The 16,901-nt window shown below is 26.5% G+C and overlaps 1 protein-coding gene across 4 annotated transcripts in view; it reads right to left on the bottom strand.

Annotated features, from left to right (window-relative positions):
* Positions 1-1,329: 1,329 nt before the first annotated feature.
* The window catches only part of LOC129963912 (elongation of very long chain fatty acids protein 7-like), a 37,866-nt gene continuing 22,294 nt past the window's right edge, over positions 1,330-16,901 (bottom strand). For all 4 annotated transcript variants that reach the window (XM_056078501.1, XM_056078503.1, XM_056078505.1 and 1 more), the window contains exons 3-9: positions 16,636-16,755; positions 10,872-11,062; positions 9,292-9,372; positions 7,631-7,687; positions 6,872-6,977; positions 5,732-5,868; positions 1,330-3,665 (exon numbers count right to left, since the gene is read on the bottom strand). In XM_056078501.1, coding sequence (XP_055934476.1) covers positions 3,381-3,665; positions 5,732-5,868; positions 6,872-6,977; positions 7,631-7,687; positions 9,292-9,372; positions 10,872-11,062; positions 16,636-16,714 — 936 coding nt within the window. In that variant the 5' untranslated portion in view covers positions 16,715-16,755 and the 3' untranslated portion in view covers positions 1,330-3,380. The remainder of the gene's footprint in view (positions 3,666-5,731; positions 5,869-6,871; positions 6,978-7,630; positions 7,688-9,291; positions 9,373-10,871; positions 11,063-16,635; positions 16,756-16,901) is intronic.

Genomic DNA, 16,901 nt, shown 5'->3' with positions numbered 1-16,901 from the left:
TCCATTAAAAACATCGTGCATTATTTATTAATAAATATTTTAAATTGCAAATTGACTTATCTACTATTCGAAACAAAATTTAATGGTTATTTACTGACAAACTATTAAAATCCTATTATTTTTCTAGATTTCAAAATTTCCAAGGTTGAAAACTCGAGGCTTGGGGACTGAATTCTTTCACTGTACCATTTTTTAATATTTAGCTATATTTAACGTGTATTATTTCTATAAGAATTTTAAAATATTAAAATGACAGACTACCTGTATCATCCAATTAGTGTATAAACTTTATCATATTGTAATGGTTTCACTATAAAATATTGATATTTTTATAAATACTTAATAATTCTGTCATATTTCAAATTTAATTTGTTTGGATTTCTAGAAAGTGCACCAACATTTGGATTTTAAAATGCTATCTTTAAAAGTGCAAAATGATAGTGAAATGTTATAAAAATTATATTTAAGTAGTTTTTATTTTGTGTTATTAAGTTTAATGTCTTTTGATCTGTTACATAAATAAACATAATATCGATTAAATAAGAATTATTTCCGAAAAAAACCACAAGTTTGAAACAATGGAATAGATTTTTCTCAAGAACTGGATATTGATTATCAGAATGCCATTACATTTTAATGTAAATTTCAGTAATGTTCGTTTACAGTCACGACTGTTCTTCTCTTTTTGACTGGGTGATAGATTTACGGCGTAAATACTTACATCATCTAGAATATTTATTAAATCTGTTGTTAAAATATTCCAATATTTTTTTTTTAATGTACGATCTATTAAATGACTTTCTTAAATCCAAATAGAAATGTATTGTAATGTTTTTGTATCGATAAAATAGTCTTTAAATCTTTCAATGGTCTTGAAATAAATTATCTTTTTTATCTACAGTTTAAAAAATAACTTCCTCTTAATAAAATTGTGCATCTTTTTCCATATTTTTGGATCAATAAAATAGGAATTATTTCAGAAAAAAATTCACATAGTTGCGACATTGGAATGGAGTTTCCTCCAGAAATGGACATTAATCTCCAGAATGCCTTTAATTTTTATGTAAAATTCTGTAAATTTGGTTTCTAGTTACAATGGACTGTTTTTCTGCTTTGTGATTGGGACGTGATAAATTTACGGCGTAAATATTTACATCATCTAGAGCATTAGTTCTGTTGTTAAAATATTTCAATAATTTTTTTATCTATAATCTATCAAAGGATTTCTTTTCATCCAAATAGAAATGTGTGAATAAAATTTTGCATTTTTTCCATACTTTTGTTTCTTTTATTCGATGATGAAGTTATTTTTTTTCAAAAATATGTATATAAAAAAAGAAAGGATACATTTATTTCTTGGATTACTCGTACAAAATACTGAGGTAACAGCGTTAACAAAAAGGAAAACAGTATTGAATTAAATTAAAAGTCAAAAATTACAAAAAAAAGTCGGAGGAGCTCGATGCTCGTCCGGAACATTCACAGAATGCTTTTCCAAACACAAGTTACAAAAAAAAAAATTACAAAAAAAAAATACAAAAAAAGTAATACAAGTGTCACTGACTAAAAACAATTCCATCGTAAAACAAAAATAAAACGCAATCAAAGTTACAGAACTAAAGCAAATGTGTCATAACAAATCCAACAACTTTTACAACTTAATCCATTGAAAAAATTCACTTCAAGATGCATTATTGTGGAGTTTGAACTGAAGGTGATTAATTTCAACAGATAAAGTTCAATGCTTGATAACTATATTATCATTCACAAGTTCAAACATTTAAAAAAAAATTGACTTCAGTATAAATATCTCATTAATCCGAACATTGTTATTCTGAAATCACATACAACTGTAAGAAGTGGAAGCCTTGTGTCCCAGAAGCAAAAATATCTGTATCTGAAAACGAAATTTCATAATATTTAATCTCAGCTATTTAAATACAAAAATTCATGTTTTCATTCCCCCGCTTCATTATCTTTTCCTCGTTATTGATTTGGCACCATAATAGAGATTTCTTTATAAGTACACCATAACTACCGGACAAATTACCATTTTAGAACCACTTAAACAAATTAGTATATTCCTATCAACGCCCACACCATACCTTTATAATTTTGAAGTCAGTTTATCTTATTAAGTAAATTCTTTCAGGAAGACTACTACTTACTGCAATGATTCCCATGACAAGATGCCGGGAAAATAATTTCTTCAGTTCCTTAGCGATCATGGTCCCTAGAACTCAAAACCACATTTCGTTTAAAGGTTTATGCGTTTTAACGTTTTGCTCAGATTGAACAGGATAACTAGAATAATTTTATAATTTTTTTTAATAATTTGGATTTTAACTGGTTAGGAATATGTTGTTAGAAATGTAAAAATCTCGGACGAATTCATAAATGCTCCATCTACATCAAAGAGGGTGTAAATGGTGGGAGGGGGTGAAATTTTCATTTCACTATAACTTTCTTAATACTGAAGATAGAAAAATTAATCCCAATTAGTGCCTCATTAAGACGGAGAACTTTTGTATTTAAAATTTTTAGATAAATGCAATACCTTAAAAGTTAGGGGCCGAAAAATATTTTCAAGACCGAATTTTGACTGTTTCTAACATAAACAATTTATGTTGCCAAAGAGTCATTTAGATGCAAAGGAATCTTGAAAGCAATTTCTTTTTATTCGCTGAACTTATCCTTGAAAAATTAAACTAAGATCTTTTTTCTTGTTGTAATTGCAATATCTATTGTCTACTTTCAAATCCACAATTGATATAAATTATAAGAAGATGCACCAAAGATTTGGTCAAATCGAACCACGAATATGAAGTCAACGTTGAAAAATAATTGAAATATATGTAATCACACACATTCCAAAAATTTTCAATCGTTGCTTTCTTATTATATTCTTGTATTAATGTGACAAATAAAATTTTTAGAATTTGAATATTTATATCATACCCTAGTAACACACGTATGTTGTACAATATTGTATAATATTTAAAAAATTTCACAATATCGTATAATATTGAAAAATATAATATAATATCGCACAATATTGTATAATATTTAAAAAATTTCACAATATCGTATAATATTGAAAAATATAATACAATATCGCACAATATTGTACAATATTGTTTCACAAGCTGTGCTACTTGGGTATCTTACACATTAGTAGTCAATAATGGAGAAAAGGATACCATATAATCTGAATCCAAATTAGCTCGGATTAATGAGATATTTGTTATTCCTCATTCAACAAAAGCACAGTCAATAGTCTCTAACTCATGCTGGCATTCGGCAAAAAAAAGTATAAAAATAAACATAAAACTGCACAGATTGGAATGATTATGGATGTTCATCCATATTACGAAATCACATCAGTTGCATTTAACTTTGGATTGTCCGTTAGTGACAGCATCTCCGTTTGTGTAGCCGTTCTGGTGTCCATTCTCGTTTTCTACTTTTTTTGGTGCACTGCTGGATTTTTCGCACACTTCTGTTTGCTTCTTCTGTGGTGAAAATGAAGTTTTGTAGAAGTTATAGAACATGACGAAAAACAAAGCGGCTGCCACGACATTGATGTACACGCTGGTTTTGGCAGCAGAACATCCTGTTAGCGGCATTACAACGGAGACGAAGAAGATGATCAATATGAATTGGACCTACAAAATATATTTTTTCATTAGTTTAGCTTATAAGAAAATGCGGAACACCAATAAATATAAGTACTTATTGGTTTTAACAGCAACCAAAATGCACCAAGAAAAATTTCGCCAAATTATAAAAATATGATCAAGTGCATATATATATATATATATATATATATATATATATATATATATATATATATATATATATATATATATATATATATATATATATATATATATATATATGTACATAAATATAGATCAAATCACGTGCGAATATATATAGTTTTGTTACATACTAATGTTATATAGTTTGACGATTGAAATCGCCAAGTTGGCGATATAATTTCTTGGTGATTTATTGTCACCGTTACAACGGACAAGTACCTAAACATATACTTTTGCTACTTTATTACGTCAAGAATCTTTCTGAAATCGTTTCTAACCCAAAATTTTTAATTGCTATATGGTACAACTGAAGTAATCTGATTTTAATAATGAACAGATGTCACCATTTGAACTTATATTGCATTTACATATTCTTTGTTGGCATTATAATCTGGATGCTAATTAAGAGTTGATTGAATAATTTTAATTATTTAATCTAAGTAAAATAAAAAAAAATTAAACATTACTTGTTTTTAAATTTCTTTTTTTTTTCAATATTTTATTTTGTTTGGAAATAATAATTTAGGCTGTTGATTTAACCGATAACACTTAAGCAAGACTGTAAAAAGTATTTGAGAAAATTAACTTAAACACAATTTTAAAATAAAAATGATTCTTATAAAAGCACATCACATTTACATCATAATCTTTCTAAATGAATAGCATGGAAATAATACAATATTTCAAGTTAAAAATTAATTTGAATGAATTATAAATAATTATAAATAAAAAATGGTATTTATACAAATGAAATTATCATACGCTCTCCAGATAAATATATGGTCAGAAATCCTATCTATATTTGTTAGCAATTCTTATCAGCCAAAATAATTAAAAATATTCGAAAAAGGATAATATTGGGGCGTGGCTTTATTATGACAATATGACTCATAATTACCTTGAATAATGAGACAGAAAAATAACGATTATCAAATGTATTTCTTTATACAAATTATAAAAGAATAAATATCTGGAAACATTTTCTTGATTGTGAATTTTTTTATATAAAATATAGCTATGATTAACTTTTAAGTAATTTAGTGGTTTTTTTTGTTAAATGATTGAGAAATTCAAAAGATTTTTTTTGTTATGAATATATTTATCAAAAATAAGTATGTAAGAGTTGTTAACTTAATGCATTTAAGAGAAATGGACTTCACTTGACTAGAGTAATATTCAAATAATATGATAGAATCAATCGAATAAATAAATTTAAAAACAGAAATTTCTATAAAGCAATGCATGCGCTAAATAAAACATAAAGCAATCTTATTTCTTGGTTTTTCTTTTTCTGAAACTGGATTTATGCATTTTCAAAATAAAATTTTTTAAAAAATACAAGAATTAAACAAATAGCACATTGATCATTAAACCAGATTTATAGTATATTTTTAGTGGCATTTACGAAATAAATAACTGTATCAGCAAAATAAAATAACTATCCATTTTTGTAATTGTACTCACATTTCTCATTCAAAGGTACATTTAAATCACGTATTACTATTGAAAGTGTCTGTATTATGATTATATTTGGCCTTTATTTCTTCTAAATTATTGTAGAAGCAAAAATCAAATGGAAAAATTCAATTTCTTTCAAATTCAATGACAAAACAGTAAAATTTGCATATACATTTTTTTTCAAATATTTGATTTCTTGGATGGATAAATTTCTGAATTTGCTAGCCAAAGTAAATGGATCATTGAATCATCTATGAAATTCTTTGATGTACAAAGTAGGCCAAAAATAATGACAAACGAATTTTTAAAGATTAAAGCAATATAATAAAACAGGTTGAAACTGGCCATTGAAATGTTAGCTTTTGTTCTTTGATTTTTAAGGAACAACAAATACTTCCTGTAAATTGTTGATGTTAGGAGAATTTTAATCAATTAAAAAATCTAAAGCTTACCATTTGAGCGATTGTAAGATATCTCTTCCACCAGAGGTACTTTCTGACATTTGGACCCATAGCAGCCAAGCCATAATAACTGTACATAACGATGTGAATAACTGAATTTATAATGATGGGGAATGCTTGGAAACCACCTGCAAAGAAAATATTTCAAGGTAAAATATTATACGATTGCTTGAATATAGACTTCTTTCTTCCTAATATTAAATACAATTCATAGGTGGGTATATAACTATAATTTCATAATCATTGATTCTAGACTCGGGACAGCAAAAGGTCGTCTTTCCAAAATAGACACTTTTTCATCAACCATTATAATAACTATCTTAATCGACTTATACTCAATGCTAAAATATCAGACAATCGCTTCAAAAAAGTTTTGTTTGGCGAATGTAAGGTTTTGTCTTGAATACTGTCTTGTCGTCGATTTGAATCATGATATTTATCTTTATAACTTCTGAAAATTTGGTAGATGTCCCTTCTTTGTTTGATGGATTCATTTTAGGCATTTGAAACTAAACTTCACACGATAGACAATTTTTTAACTAAGAAATAAGTATTTTAATTATCTAGAGATAAAATCAATTGATATTAAAAGAAATGATAAAACAATAATTTATTTTAACATCAAGGAAATCTTTGTAAAATTACACATATGAACTATAACATTAATCAGTCTCTTGTGATTGATCGACATTTGAAATATAAATAGTGTAAAAAGAGAGCAAAAAGAAGACGATCTTTGCATTTATTTTAACCGGCGAACGCGAATTCATTGTTAAGTGTAGCAATCAAGGTAAAATTTTAGCCTTTACAGGCTGTTTGAACGCAAACGAAATCCATCTTCTATTCTTTTAAATAAGAATAGTTTTAATTAATTTAAAATGCATCTTTTAGAGAAATATATGGAATTAAAAGTATTACAATAAGTATTATTTGTCATCTAGTCGATTTTTGTATTTTTTTTCTCCTGTTAATCAACAAATTAATCGAAAATTTTTATAATTCAAATAAAACTAATATTAAAAATGTAAGAATAGTCATAAAGCGTCTTGAAAGATTTTCATTTGACTTTTACCAAATGAAAAAATTTTTTAATAATAAAGTAGAAAATCCGAAAAGATTTCAGTCACTTACTTCGTTCTGTTCTGAAAAAAATCCATCCGCAAAGTGGAAGAACGGCATGATGAATGACATGAAGATTTGTAATTAGATTATCTTTTTTTCTCAATAAGAAAAAGATCTGAAAAACAAAATATTGGTAAATTACATTAATTTTAGAATTAGGAAATGCATATCTATATCAGGATTATATATAAAATATCACGTTTGGTTTAACTGAATGCTAGTGGTGAACTCAGTTTAACAACTTGTCATTGGCGAACATGATCAGTACATTGACGTCTTTAACGAATTTTTTGGCGATTAATCATTGGTAGGCAAGCAATGCACAATTACTCAGTTTAAAAGAAAATTAGCCAACATTGGCATAATTTTACTTAATATTAACAAATTATACTTAATACATTTTGTTTGAATGAGGGGGATTAAGGGAGTTTTAGCTACAAAGGATGTCATCCCAAAACTAAATACATAAAATTAGTGTGCTTTTAATCGCCAAGTACTGAAAAATGGCGTTAATCTTTACAAAACTTAATATATATCCGACATCTTAAATGGCTACAAGAGGCAAAAGAAATATTAACAATGGGCTTGTGGAGTTGCAATAAAAATTTTCAGGATTACATTTGTCGAAATATCATTCCAAATTAATTTAACTTTGTTGAACAGACATAAAAGTCGGGTCCAAATGATTTCCTTAAATATATGAGGCATGTATAAAATAAAATAATTAACTTTGAAAGATATCTGCCTGCAGCTATTGTTATATCTTACCGTATCAAGGAACTCGATGTATTTTAACATGTAGATTACCCAGCCACATGATGCCATCTGAAAAGAAAATAATTTAAATGAAGAAATATTTTTCACTATTTTGTTTTTATTTAACAGGAAAATATTTGTTTGATAAATTTAAAGTGGACAGAATGTATTAAATTAAAATAAAATTATTACAGAAAAATTGAACTGCAAAAAAATAATTTTTGTAATTCATATTTGGGGTAGTTGAAAATTTTATAGTATTATAAAAAAGGATTTCATCTAAGAACGCAAAAATAATATTTAAAACCAAATTAAAGCATAATTGCATCTTATCTTTTAACGAAACATAAATTAAAAATAGAACATTCATTTATTTTTTAGAAAATGATAAGAAAATTTATTTATTCAGTTTCTCATTTCTAAGAAAATATTAAATCTTTGTAGAATATTAGATAATGACGTTTTTGTTTCAATTTTTAATTTCATAAATTAAATAATATCATGAAGTAAGAAAGAATCAAGGAAATATGATAAAACAAACATTCTCAAACAAAAAACAGGAAACACATAAAACAAAAACACATATGATAAAACAAACAAAATAATTTTTGTTTCAATTTTTAATTTCATGAATTAAATAATATCATGAAGTAAGAAAGAATCAAGGAAATATGATAAAACAAACATTCTCAAACAAAAAACAGGAAACACATAAAACAAAAACACATATGATAAAACAAACAAAATAATTTTTTAATATGAGCTCATTTTCATGTTTTCTGTTCATGATTTAGACGATTGCTGTTTTTAAGACGGGTGATTCTCTACTTAAATTGATAAATTTGTTATCTGAAACTTAAATTAGGCTTTCATCATTATGGAAACCTGTTTGCAATGAATAAAAAACTAATTCCTAAATCGGCGAAAAACAGTAATCATACTGTATGTCTTTTTTCTTGGTTAAGTAAACTTTCTGAATATTTGTAAACAAACTAATACAGCCATCAAAGCTTATTAACCAAAACAAGTATTTAATTCCTTAAACAGTGTTAATTCTACAAATCCAGGTTACTTCCTTTAACGTTGTTAATAATCTCGTATATTTTCCTTATTACTATTTTCTTTTAACTGTCAGAAACGTACATTTGAGATTAATGTTTCTAAAACTACTATCATAAGAACTATATGTGCAAAAAAAAAAAAAAAAAAAAAAAAGATTTGCTTTGTGTTTGCATTTTTACTTTACCACTTCCTTTACAAATACGATAGCATTATTGATACCAGTATAATTATCTAATTTTCTTTTAAATGAATGTTCTGTGTATTTCTAAAATCAAAACTTATATTTCATTTATGAACATTTCTTTTTTTTTTTGGAGGGTAGATTAATATTTAAAAATATATATTAAGTAGTTATAATATTCATATTTTTAATATAAAAACAATTCTTTCAATATGATCTAAAATAATAATATAATGAAATTTTACAAAAAAAAAATTATATTTATTAAATTAATATTATTGAGGGGACATAAATATCTGCAGCAATTTTAATTAACTATTTTTTATTTGATTTTTATAATAAAGAACTATTAATTTGAACAATTGTTATAATATGTAAAAAATAATTAAGAAAATATACATATTTAAAATAAATGGGCATTTATACTTACAATATATGTTATATCGTTTTTTCTGACCATCGTGTTTTTGCACAAGTCCATTGGATCAGTTTTAGTCATTCCGTAAAGTACCTAAAAATATGATTTTATGAATAATATACAATACAAATAAATATAATATAATACACGGCATAAAAATATTTAGTGCAAAATGTCATTCAGTAATTCTATTTTTATAAATCTATCAAACTTTCCAATACTTTCTAATAACACATTCTGTAAAATATTAAATAAACTTTACTTATCTTTCCAAAAGTTATAAAATATTTGCAGTCTATAAAAATAAACTGTAAAAAGAATTGTTTATTAGAACAGAGAGGTAAAATCGATTCATAATTGATATTTTAAAAATTTTCTGTTGTCTAAAGAAGCAAATTAAAAAATCGTCCAATTTAAAACGTTTCTTCTTTCTACTTTTTATATGTCATTCAATAAAACGATTTTTTTCGTTAATTGCTCATAATAATTTCTCATTATCTTCATCAACATATTATTATCTAAATCTATCAATAATCCATCTTAATCTAAATCTATAAAAATTCAATGTTATTTATTTTCATTTGCAATTTTATTTTTATGCTGTATTTATTTGTTATTCTGAATTTCCGATATAATACCTCAAACAATAGCATGATATTGGGCTTATGTAACACAGGGAAATCAAGTGCTAAAATATAATTTTCAATACTCGGTAAATAGGTCAACTATAGAATTGTTATTACTTCTTATGCTTTTGACTGTCTTAAAATTCTAGATAGAACAAAACTTATATACTCCAACATTTTATTTTATTAATGTCTTGAATCTACTATAAATCTTCGCACTGTTGATCAAAAGGATACAAACGCTTCTGATATTTGCAATATTTTTATTTATTGTGTTATATTGATGCTTGTAATATAATCCTACATCAAATATTCGAAACTGAAGTAGTTTTTCCTGTTTTCCTTTTAATCCTTTACTTAATATATTTAACATTGATTTGTATTTTCATTGGAGGCATTCGCCTATGTTAGCACTATTAAATGAAATATAATTTTTTTAAAAAAATTATTAGTTCTTTCTAAATTGATAAAATATCTTGTAAGTTTTACTAAAATTGTTATATTACTATAAACTTTTTTTACAAATAGCCCAATAAATATATATGAAAGTGCCAGAGCTAAATTTGTTCATTTAAAAAATATGTATATTAAAGTTAAAAATTTTAGGCTTACATCAAAGCCTATAATGTAGGCATTACAATATATTTTCAAAACTTCATAAAACATACTTTTAATTATTCTGAATTAGACAAAAAAAAAGATTTTTATTAGGACGGTAGTTTTTCTATGCAACACTCTAACAAACAGAAATCAAATACTAACGCATTTTTTTAATAAAATATTTTGTAAATGATATAAGAGTAAAGTGCCCACGTACTCTTTTATACCGGCTCATATTTATGTAATTATACAGATAATATCTGTAGTTTGTCATATGGCTGCGGCGACAAATTCTTATTTATTCTAATTGTGTTGTAATCCTAATATGTAAACAAATTGATTCATAGAAAATTAACAAATTCTTACTATAGAGACACATGTAAAGTAGGTTGCTACTAAGAAGAGATTGTAGACAATCATCGTATTTCTGAGTTCGAAAGGTTTCCTGTCTCTCATGAAGGAGGGTCCTATAATCTTGATGGTCATGAGGTACATGCCACAGAGAAATATCGGCCAAAAGTTGCTTTTCACCAAAAACCATTCTCTCACTACGGGATCTGAAATATGAACAAGAATAAGCCACATCAGTTTTAGATGTAAAAGAACATATTCATAGAACGAAAACTTCATTAGCGTTTTTCTTTTAACAGGCATATTTCTTTATTTCTCTTAAATTTTCTAGTCAGTGATGAAGGACTTACTGATTTTTTTTAAAAATATCAACAGCAGAAAAATAATGGTATTAAAGCTACAAATTAATCTTTTAATACATCTAAGCCATTTCAATGAAAATTTCGAAGAAGGCAACTACAATAATAATAAGTGTTTGTATTTTGTATACTTTATCATTTTTTATTTACTGATTGTTAAAACATAGAAAATAATAATAAAAAAAAACAATTGCCATGAAAGTCAAAAAAAAAAAAAAATAATAATTATTTAACATTCGTGAAAAATTTTGTGAAAGTTTAAATCGCTGCTACTAATTTTTGGGTAGAGTTTAGTGTCTGTATTTTATATGTTTAAAAATGTATGCTGAGTGTAAGCAAAACCAAAAAAAAAAAAAAAACCCAAAAAAAACCTTATGTTTGTTATAAATTATTCTACGTATTCTAATACTCATCAAATTGATCTGGCTAATTAATTGTTGATTGATAAAATGTATATTATAATATAATGTATATAATATAATGTATATATAATATAATGTATATTATAATATAATGTATATAATATAATGTATATTATAATATAATGTATATTATAGTATAATATATGTAATAAATGTATATTATATATATAGTGCATGGTTGAATAGAGAAGACACTTTTAAAAATTTTAAAACTTCGTTTCATTCCATCCTGTGAGGCATAATTTATGTACAAGAAGATATGATGAAACTCGTTCACAAGCGATACAAGGACAGAAGAGAAAATTTTTTCCCTTCGATTACTTTACTATGAGATTTTGATAGGGATTTCTTTGATACGTGTCGATTTAGGCAAGGGAATTTAGATATCTTTAAAAGAATGTTGCAAAGCATTAAAAATATTTATCCCTACACTCGGAGCATGGGAACTTTCTTATTAAAACACCTTACAAAGCTCGTGTAGCATTAATTAATTAATTTAAAAAAGTGGAATTGGGTCAGGAAATAAGAGAACATTTTAAAATGAAGTTAACATGGGATTAAATTAAGATAATAATTAGGAAACTAATTAAATTTAAATTAGTTTAAGAGATATCATTACACACACACGCACGCACACACACACACACACACACACACACACACTCACATATATATATATACAGGGTGTTTATAAAGTCCCGGACCCATTTTGATGTTTAATAACTCGTAAAATAATAAAGATATAAACAAACTTATGGCATTTATTGATGAAATAACTCATATATTTTCCTTTTCAGGTTTGAATATTTTTACTTCTGTAAATATCGTTTGCACATGTGGTTAATTTCAGATAATTTCATTTTCCAGTCTAAATATCTGTACTTTTCTAAATATTGTCTGCTTATTAATTGCATTTTTTTCTCTTTTGTTTTTGGCAACTATTGCAATATTATGTTTACTTTGGATGTGTTTGTTCTATGTAGTACTTTTGTATGTGATGTTTTATTCGAGCGGATATTAAGGAGAATGCATACACCACAAGAGAAAACACAGATTTTATGGTGGTTCATAGAAATGAAATCGATAGTGCAAGCACAGAGAAATTTCAGAAGAATTTACCAAAAAGATCCTCCATCCAAAAACAGTATCTTGCGGTGGAAAAAGAATTTTCTAGAAATTGAAAGTATCGAAGATAAGAAACGTTCCAGACGTTCTTGCACAAGTGATTTTGATGTTGAGCGTGTCAAAGAGACATTTTTACACAATCCTAGAATATCTGTGAGATCAGCGGCAACAGAATTGGATATGCCAATTTCGACGGTGTATAAGGTTATTAAGAAAAAATTAAGACTGCATGCATACAAAGTTCAAACTGTTCAAGTTTTGGAACCGAACGATAGGCCTAGGAGGATGGCCTTTGCAACAGATATGCTAAGGAGGATAGAAGATGTTGCTGATTTTCTGAAGAGCATAATGTTCTCCGATGAAGCATCCTTTCATGTTTCTGGCATTGTCAATCGCCATAATGTGCGCAAATGGCTCTGTGGATGCCGACATGCTTGTCGCTACCTGGCGTGAAATTGACTATCGACTTGATATTCTCCGTGCGACGAAGTGGGCACACGTGGAAGTTCATTGACAAGGGTCATGAAACTTTTTGAGTCTATTTAACCATTTATGTTATTAATTTAAATCTATCTTTATTATTTTATGAGTTATTAAACATCAAAATGGGTCCGGGACTTTATAAACACCCTGTATATTAACGTCAAAAATATCATCACATAAGACCACACGCAATGGTCAACAATTATATAATAAGCGCAATCAGGTTGATGATGTCTACGGTCAACCTCCATAATCGTAAATATGATACTAAATAATTATGTCAGATGTCTACGGTCATATTTTAAGCCATTGAGCAGATTTGATTTTTTTTATTTATAAATTATCGCTTATTTTTTGTAATAGAAATTACAAACCAAAAGCCCTTCAGGAAGAGGCATAATAATTTTTTTATTTATATATATATTGTGGATGGTTTTTCAACATTTGAATACGTAATGCATTTTCAAAAGTCGAATCTTACTTCCGCGTTCCAAGCAGTTGCAAGTCTAAAAGGATAATTACGTACTTAGCAGTACAGTTGTTTGCTAGATAAGGAAATAAAATAACAAAAAAAAAGTAAAATCAGCTTTAAATATGTTTTCAAAGTTCCTTCAATAAAATTTTTGGAATCATTTTGCTGAAGAGAGTTAATTATACTTTGGTGGAAACATAGCCTTATTCGTGTTTACCTTCAAATCGTTAAAGAAAATTTCTCGTTACTTTAAAATATTATGAATTTCTTAAATCAAACGTCTATTTTCCCAAAAGCAAATTTGAATTCTGAAATGTACATTTATTGAATTAAGCAATAAATGTACATTTCATAATACAAAACTTTTTTTAATAAATACGCTTTTGAATTTGAAATGTTATATATCCCGCTTATTTTGATTAAAAAACATTCTGCGTGATTTAGTGAAGTTAAAATGCACAGTATATTTTTTGAAAAAGTTTTTAGTATAGTTTAAGTTTAAATTTTTGATTATTTAACAAGACAATAATAATTTATAAAAGAAAATTAAAATTATAAGGGGCATAAATTATTCTTTTTCTCAATCGCATGATAATATTTTTTCCTTAGTTCCATACAAAAGATAGATTACTATATTAAATGCGTGTATAATGTCTTATCGAAGAATGTCCTGTTATTGCTTTCTTATTATCTGTGGTGAAAGAGTTTTAAATAAAGACTGTATAAATAAAAGGAATATTTTTCAAAATATATTCATTTTACTTTTAAATGGCAAATTTGAAAAGCATCAGAAAGATTATCCAGTGTTAAATGGGAAATAATTTCTTGAATACATCTATAACCTTCATTAAAGCATCATATAAAATTTTCTCTAGTTTATAATTTTTTACCTTGAGCTATTTTCAAAGGCTTTTTACATAACATTGCAAAATAAATTTTACGATTTTAAAATAATGAACACAGTGAAAAAGTGTTCAATTTTGGCTCAAAGAATTGGCATTGTTTTAGAAGTTAGAAGTTTAGTATAATTTTATATCAAAAATTTTAATTACTATCACTATTATTAGTTAATGACTGCTATTAAATTATTATTAAAAATAACTATTAACTGATTGATTTTGACCTTCTTTTCAAAGAACATTTATATTTCAGTCCTTTTCAGCAGAATTATTTCTTCGGTTTAGAATTTCATTGGCTGCTGGCAACTGTCTTTCACCTTTCGTTTAATTTCATGTCACTTTCGACATTTCAACCTTGAAATATCATGTTGATAACACTATCTGTCTATCAGATGACTATCATTTATAAATATCTCCGAAATGATTTCTCTAACAATTGGAAAATTCCCAAACCTGTTAGACCTACATTTGCCCAGCAGCAACCAATAAATCAAGAAGCCAATTAAAAAGAAATGCATTCTTTCAATTTCGTACTGCGATAAAATATACAAGCCATTGTGCATTGTTCTAAACCCTCTAATAAATTTTTCTTCGTTACAGATGTAATAACTGATGAATAAAGTAAATTCGCAAGAATAGCTTAGAATTTCTTTCGCTCATAAAAGGACATCAATATCTGAAGATGGTTCTTACTTCTTTCTGCAATTTAAAACGTGAAACATCTGAGACTTAAATAGTTGATAAGGCAGAAAGGGATCACTACGGTGATTGTCAAACATTTCTTGTGCAACGTTGCCGTTTGAGGTGCTACTTGACTGGACTGAGCTCAACTTATTAGTGGGAACATTGATTTGTTGAACCAGATTTTCGAATTAGCCGAACTAATTAACAGCAAACCTCAATCATCGGAATTAATTTGAATTTCTACTCAACATTCTATAGATTGAGTTTTTATGCATCGATTTTCGAATCTTATGTGTTCTATATAAATAATAATTGTAAAGCGAAAACTAAGATTGCCAAAATTAAGCGTCAACTATTCGAATCATTAGCTGTTGCCATTTTATAAATAATTGACCTACTTATATTTCAGAATTTCAATGAAAACTCGACAGTTCCGATCGAATTATTCTACCATGCATGGCAATACAAGGAAAAATTAGTCATGTTTTATATCAGATGTTAACGAATTCTACAGATATAGTTTATAATTCTGAATTCGCGTGTCGTCTGGCTCAAACGAATGACAACCACAACGATTTCTAGAAATAAACATCCCAGCTCGATATAAATATTTATACATTTAGAAAATTTTCATTTATTAAATTTTAGATGCACTTCTTTTAGATTTCATATCCAGTGTAGAGGCAATAGTTAAATATTTACCGAAACAAAACTTTGATTTAAGTTTATATAATGGTATTATTGTTGGTTGTATTTCCAAGCATAAATTTTGCGCAATTTAGAATTTCAAATAAATTTATGTGTTAGAAATAGGAATCATTGAAAATTTTTAACATTCCAAAGTTACAACCTTTTAGATTAATTAATGTATTAGATTAATTAATGTATTAGAACCTTTAGATTAATTAATTTGACAATAATTATTCTTTCCAATACCTTCATCTTCTTTATCGGTGACAACCATTTTCATATATTTAATTTTAATATTGCCTTGACGAGCTAATAATATTTCTAAATAATACATGAAAAAATATATTCTTTCATTGCAAAAATTCCATATTTTTAATTAGTAAATAAAAACACAAAAAAAAATCATATCTTCACGTTAAGTTTTTAAGAATAAAATATGTCACTTTTTAAAAATAAATTCCAAGAATGATATAAAAATTGTGAACGAAACAAGGTTTAATAAGGAATAAAAATGATTTTGTATGCAGTAATTCGTGTGATTCGTAAGATATTATGAGTACGATAATTATTATTTTCATGGATTTTCTATATTTTTTTATTAAAAAAATATTTTTTAATATCTTTATTTATTGAGAAATAACTCACCTCCAGTGTTCAAATAGTCTTCAAGACCATCGAACATCCCCATGATGTTGAAGGGTTTTCTTTCTACAAAATTAGCCATGACTAATTTATTTGTGCGTCTGGAAATAGAGTTATAGCGTCCTAAGAAGAAAAGAAGTGGTAAAAAAAAGATAAACATCATGTTGAAGAATATAATCAATGTTTAATAGAATGTGATTATCTAAGTCAAAACTTCTGAAAATGTGGGTCAAACCTCTAAGAAAGGCTGCTAAGAAATACATTAGTAC

Source organism: Argiope bruennichi, chromosome 3, assembly GCF_947563725.1.
Source record: "Argiope bruennichi chromosome 3, qqArgBrue1.1, whole genome shotgun sequence".
NCBI lineage: Eukaryota > Metazoa > Arthropoda > Arachnida > Araneae > Araneidae > Argiope > Argiope bruennichi.
Note: the sequence above shows the minus strand (reverse complement) of the source record. Positions and strands in the feature narration are given on the sequence as shown.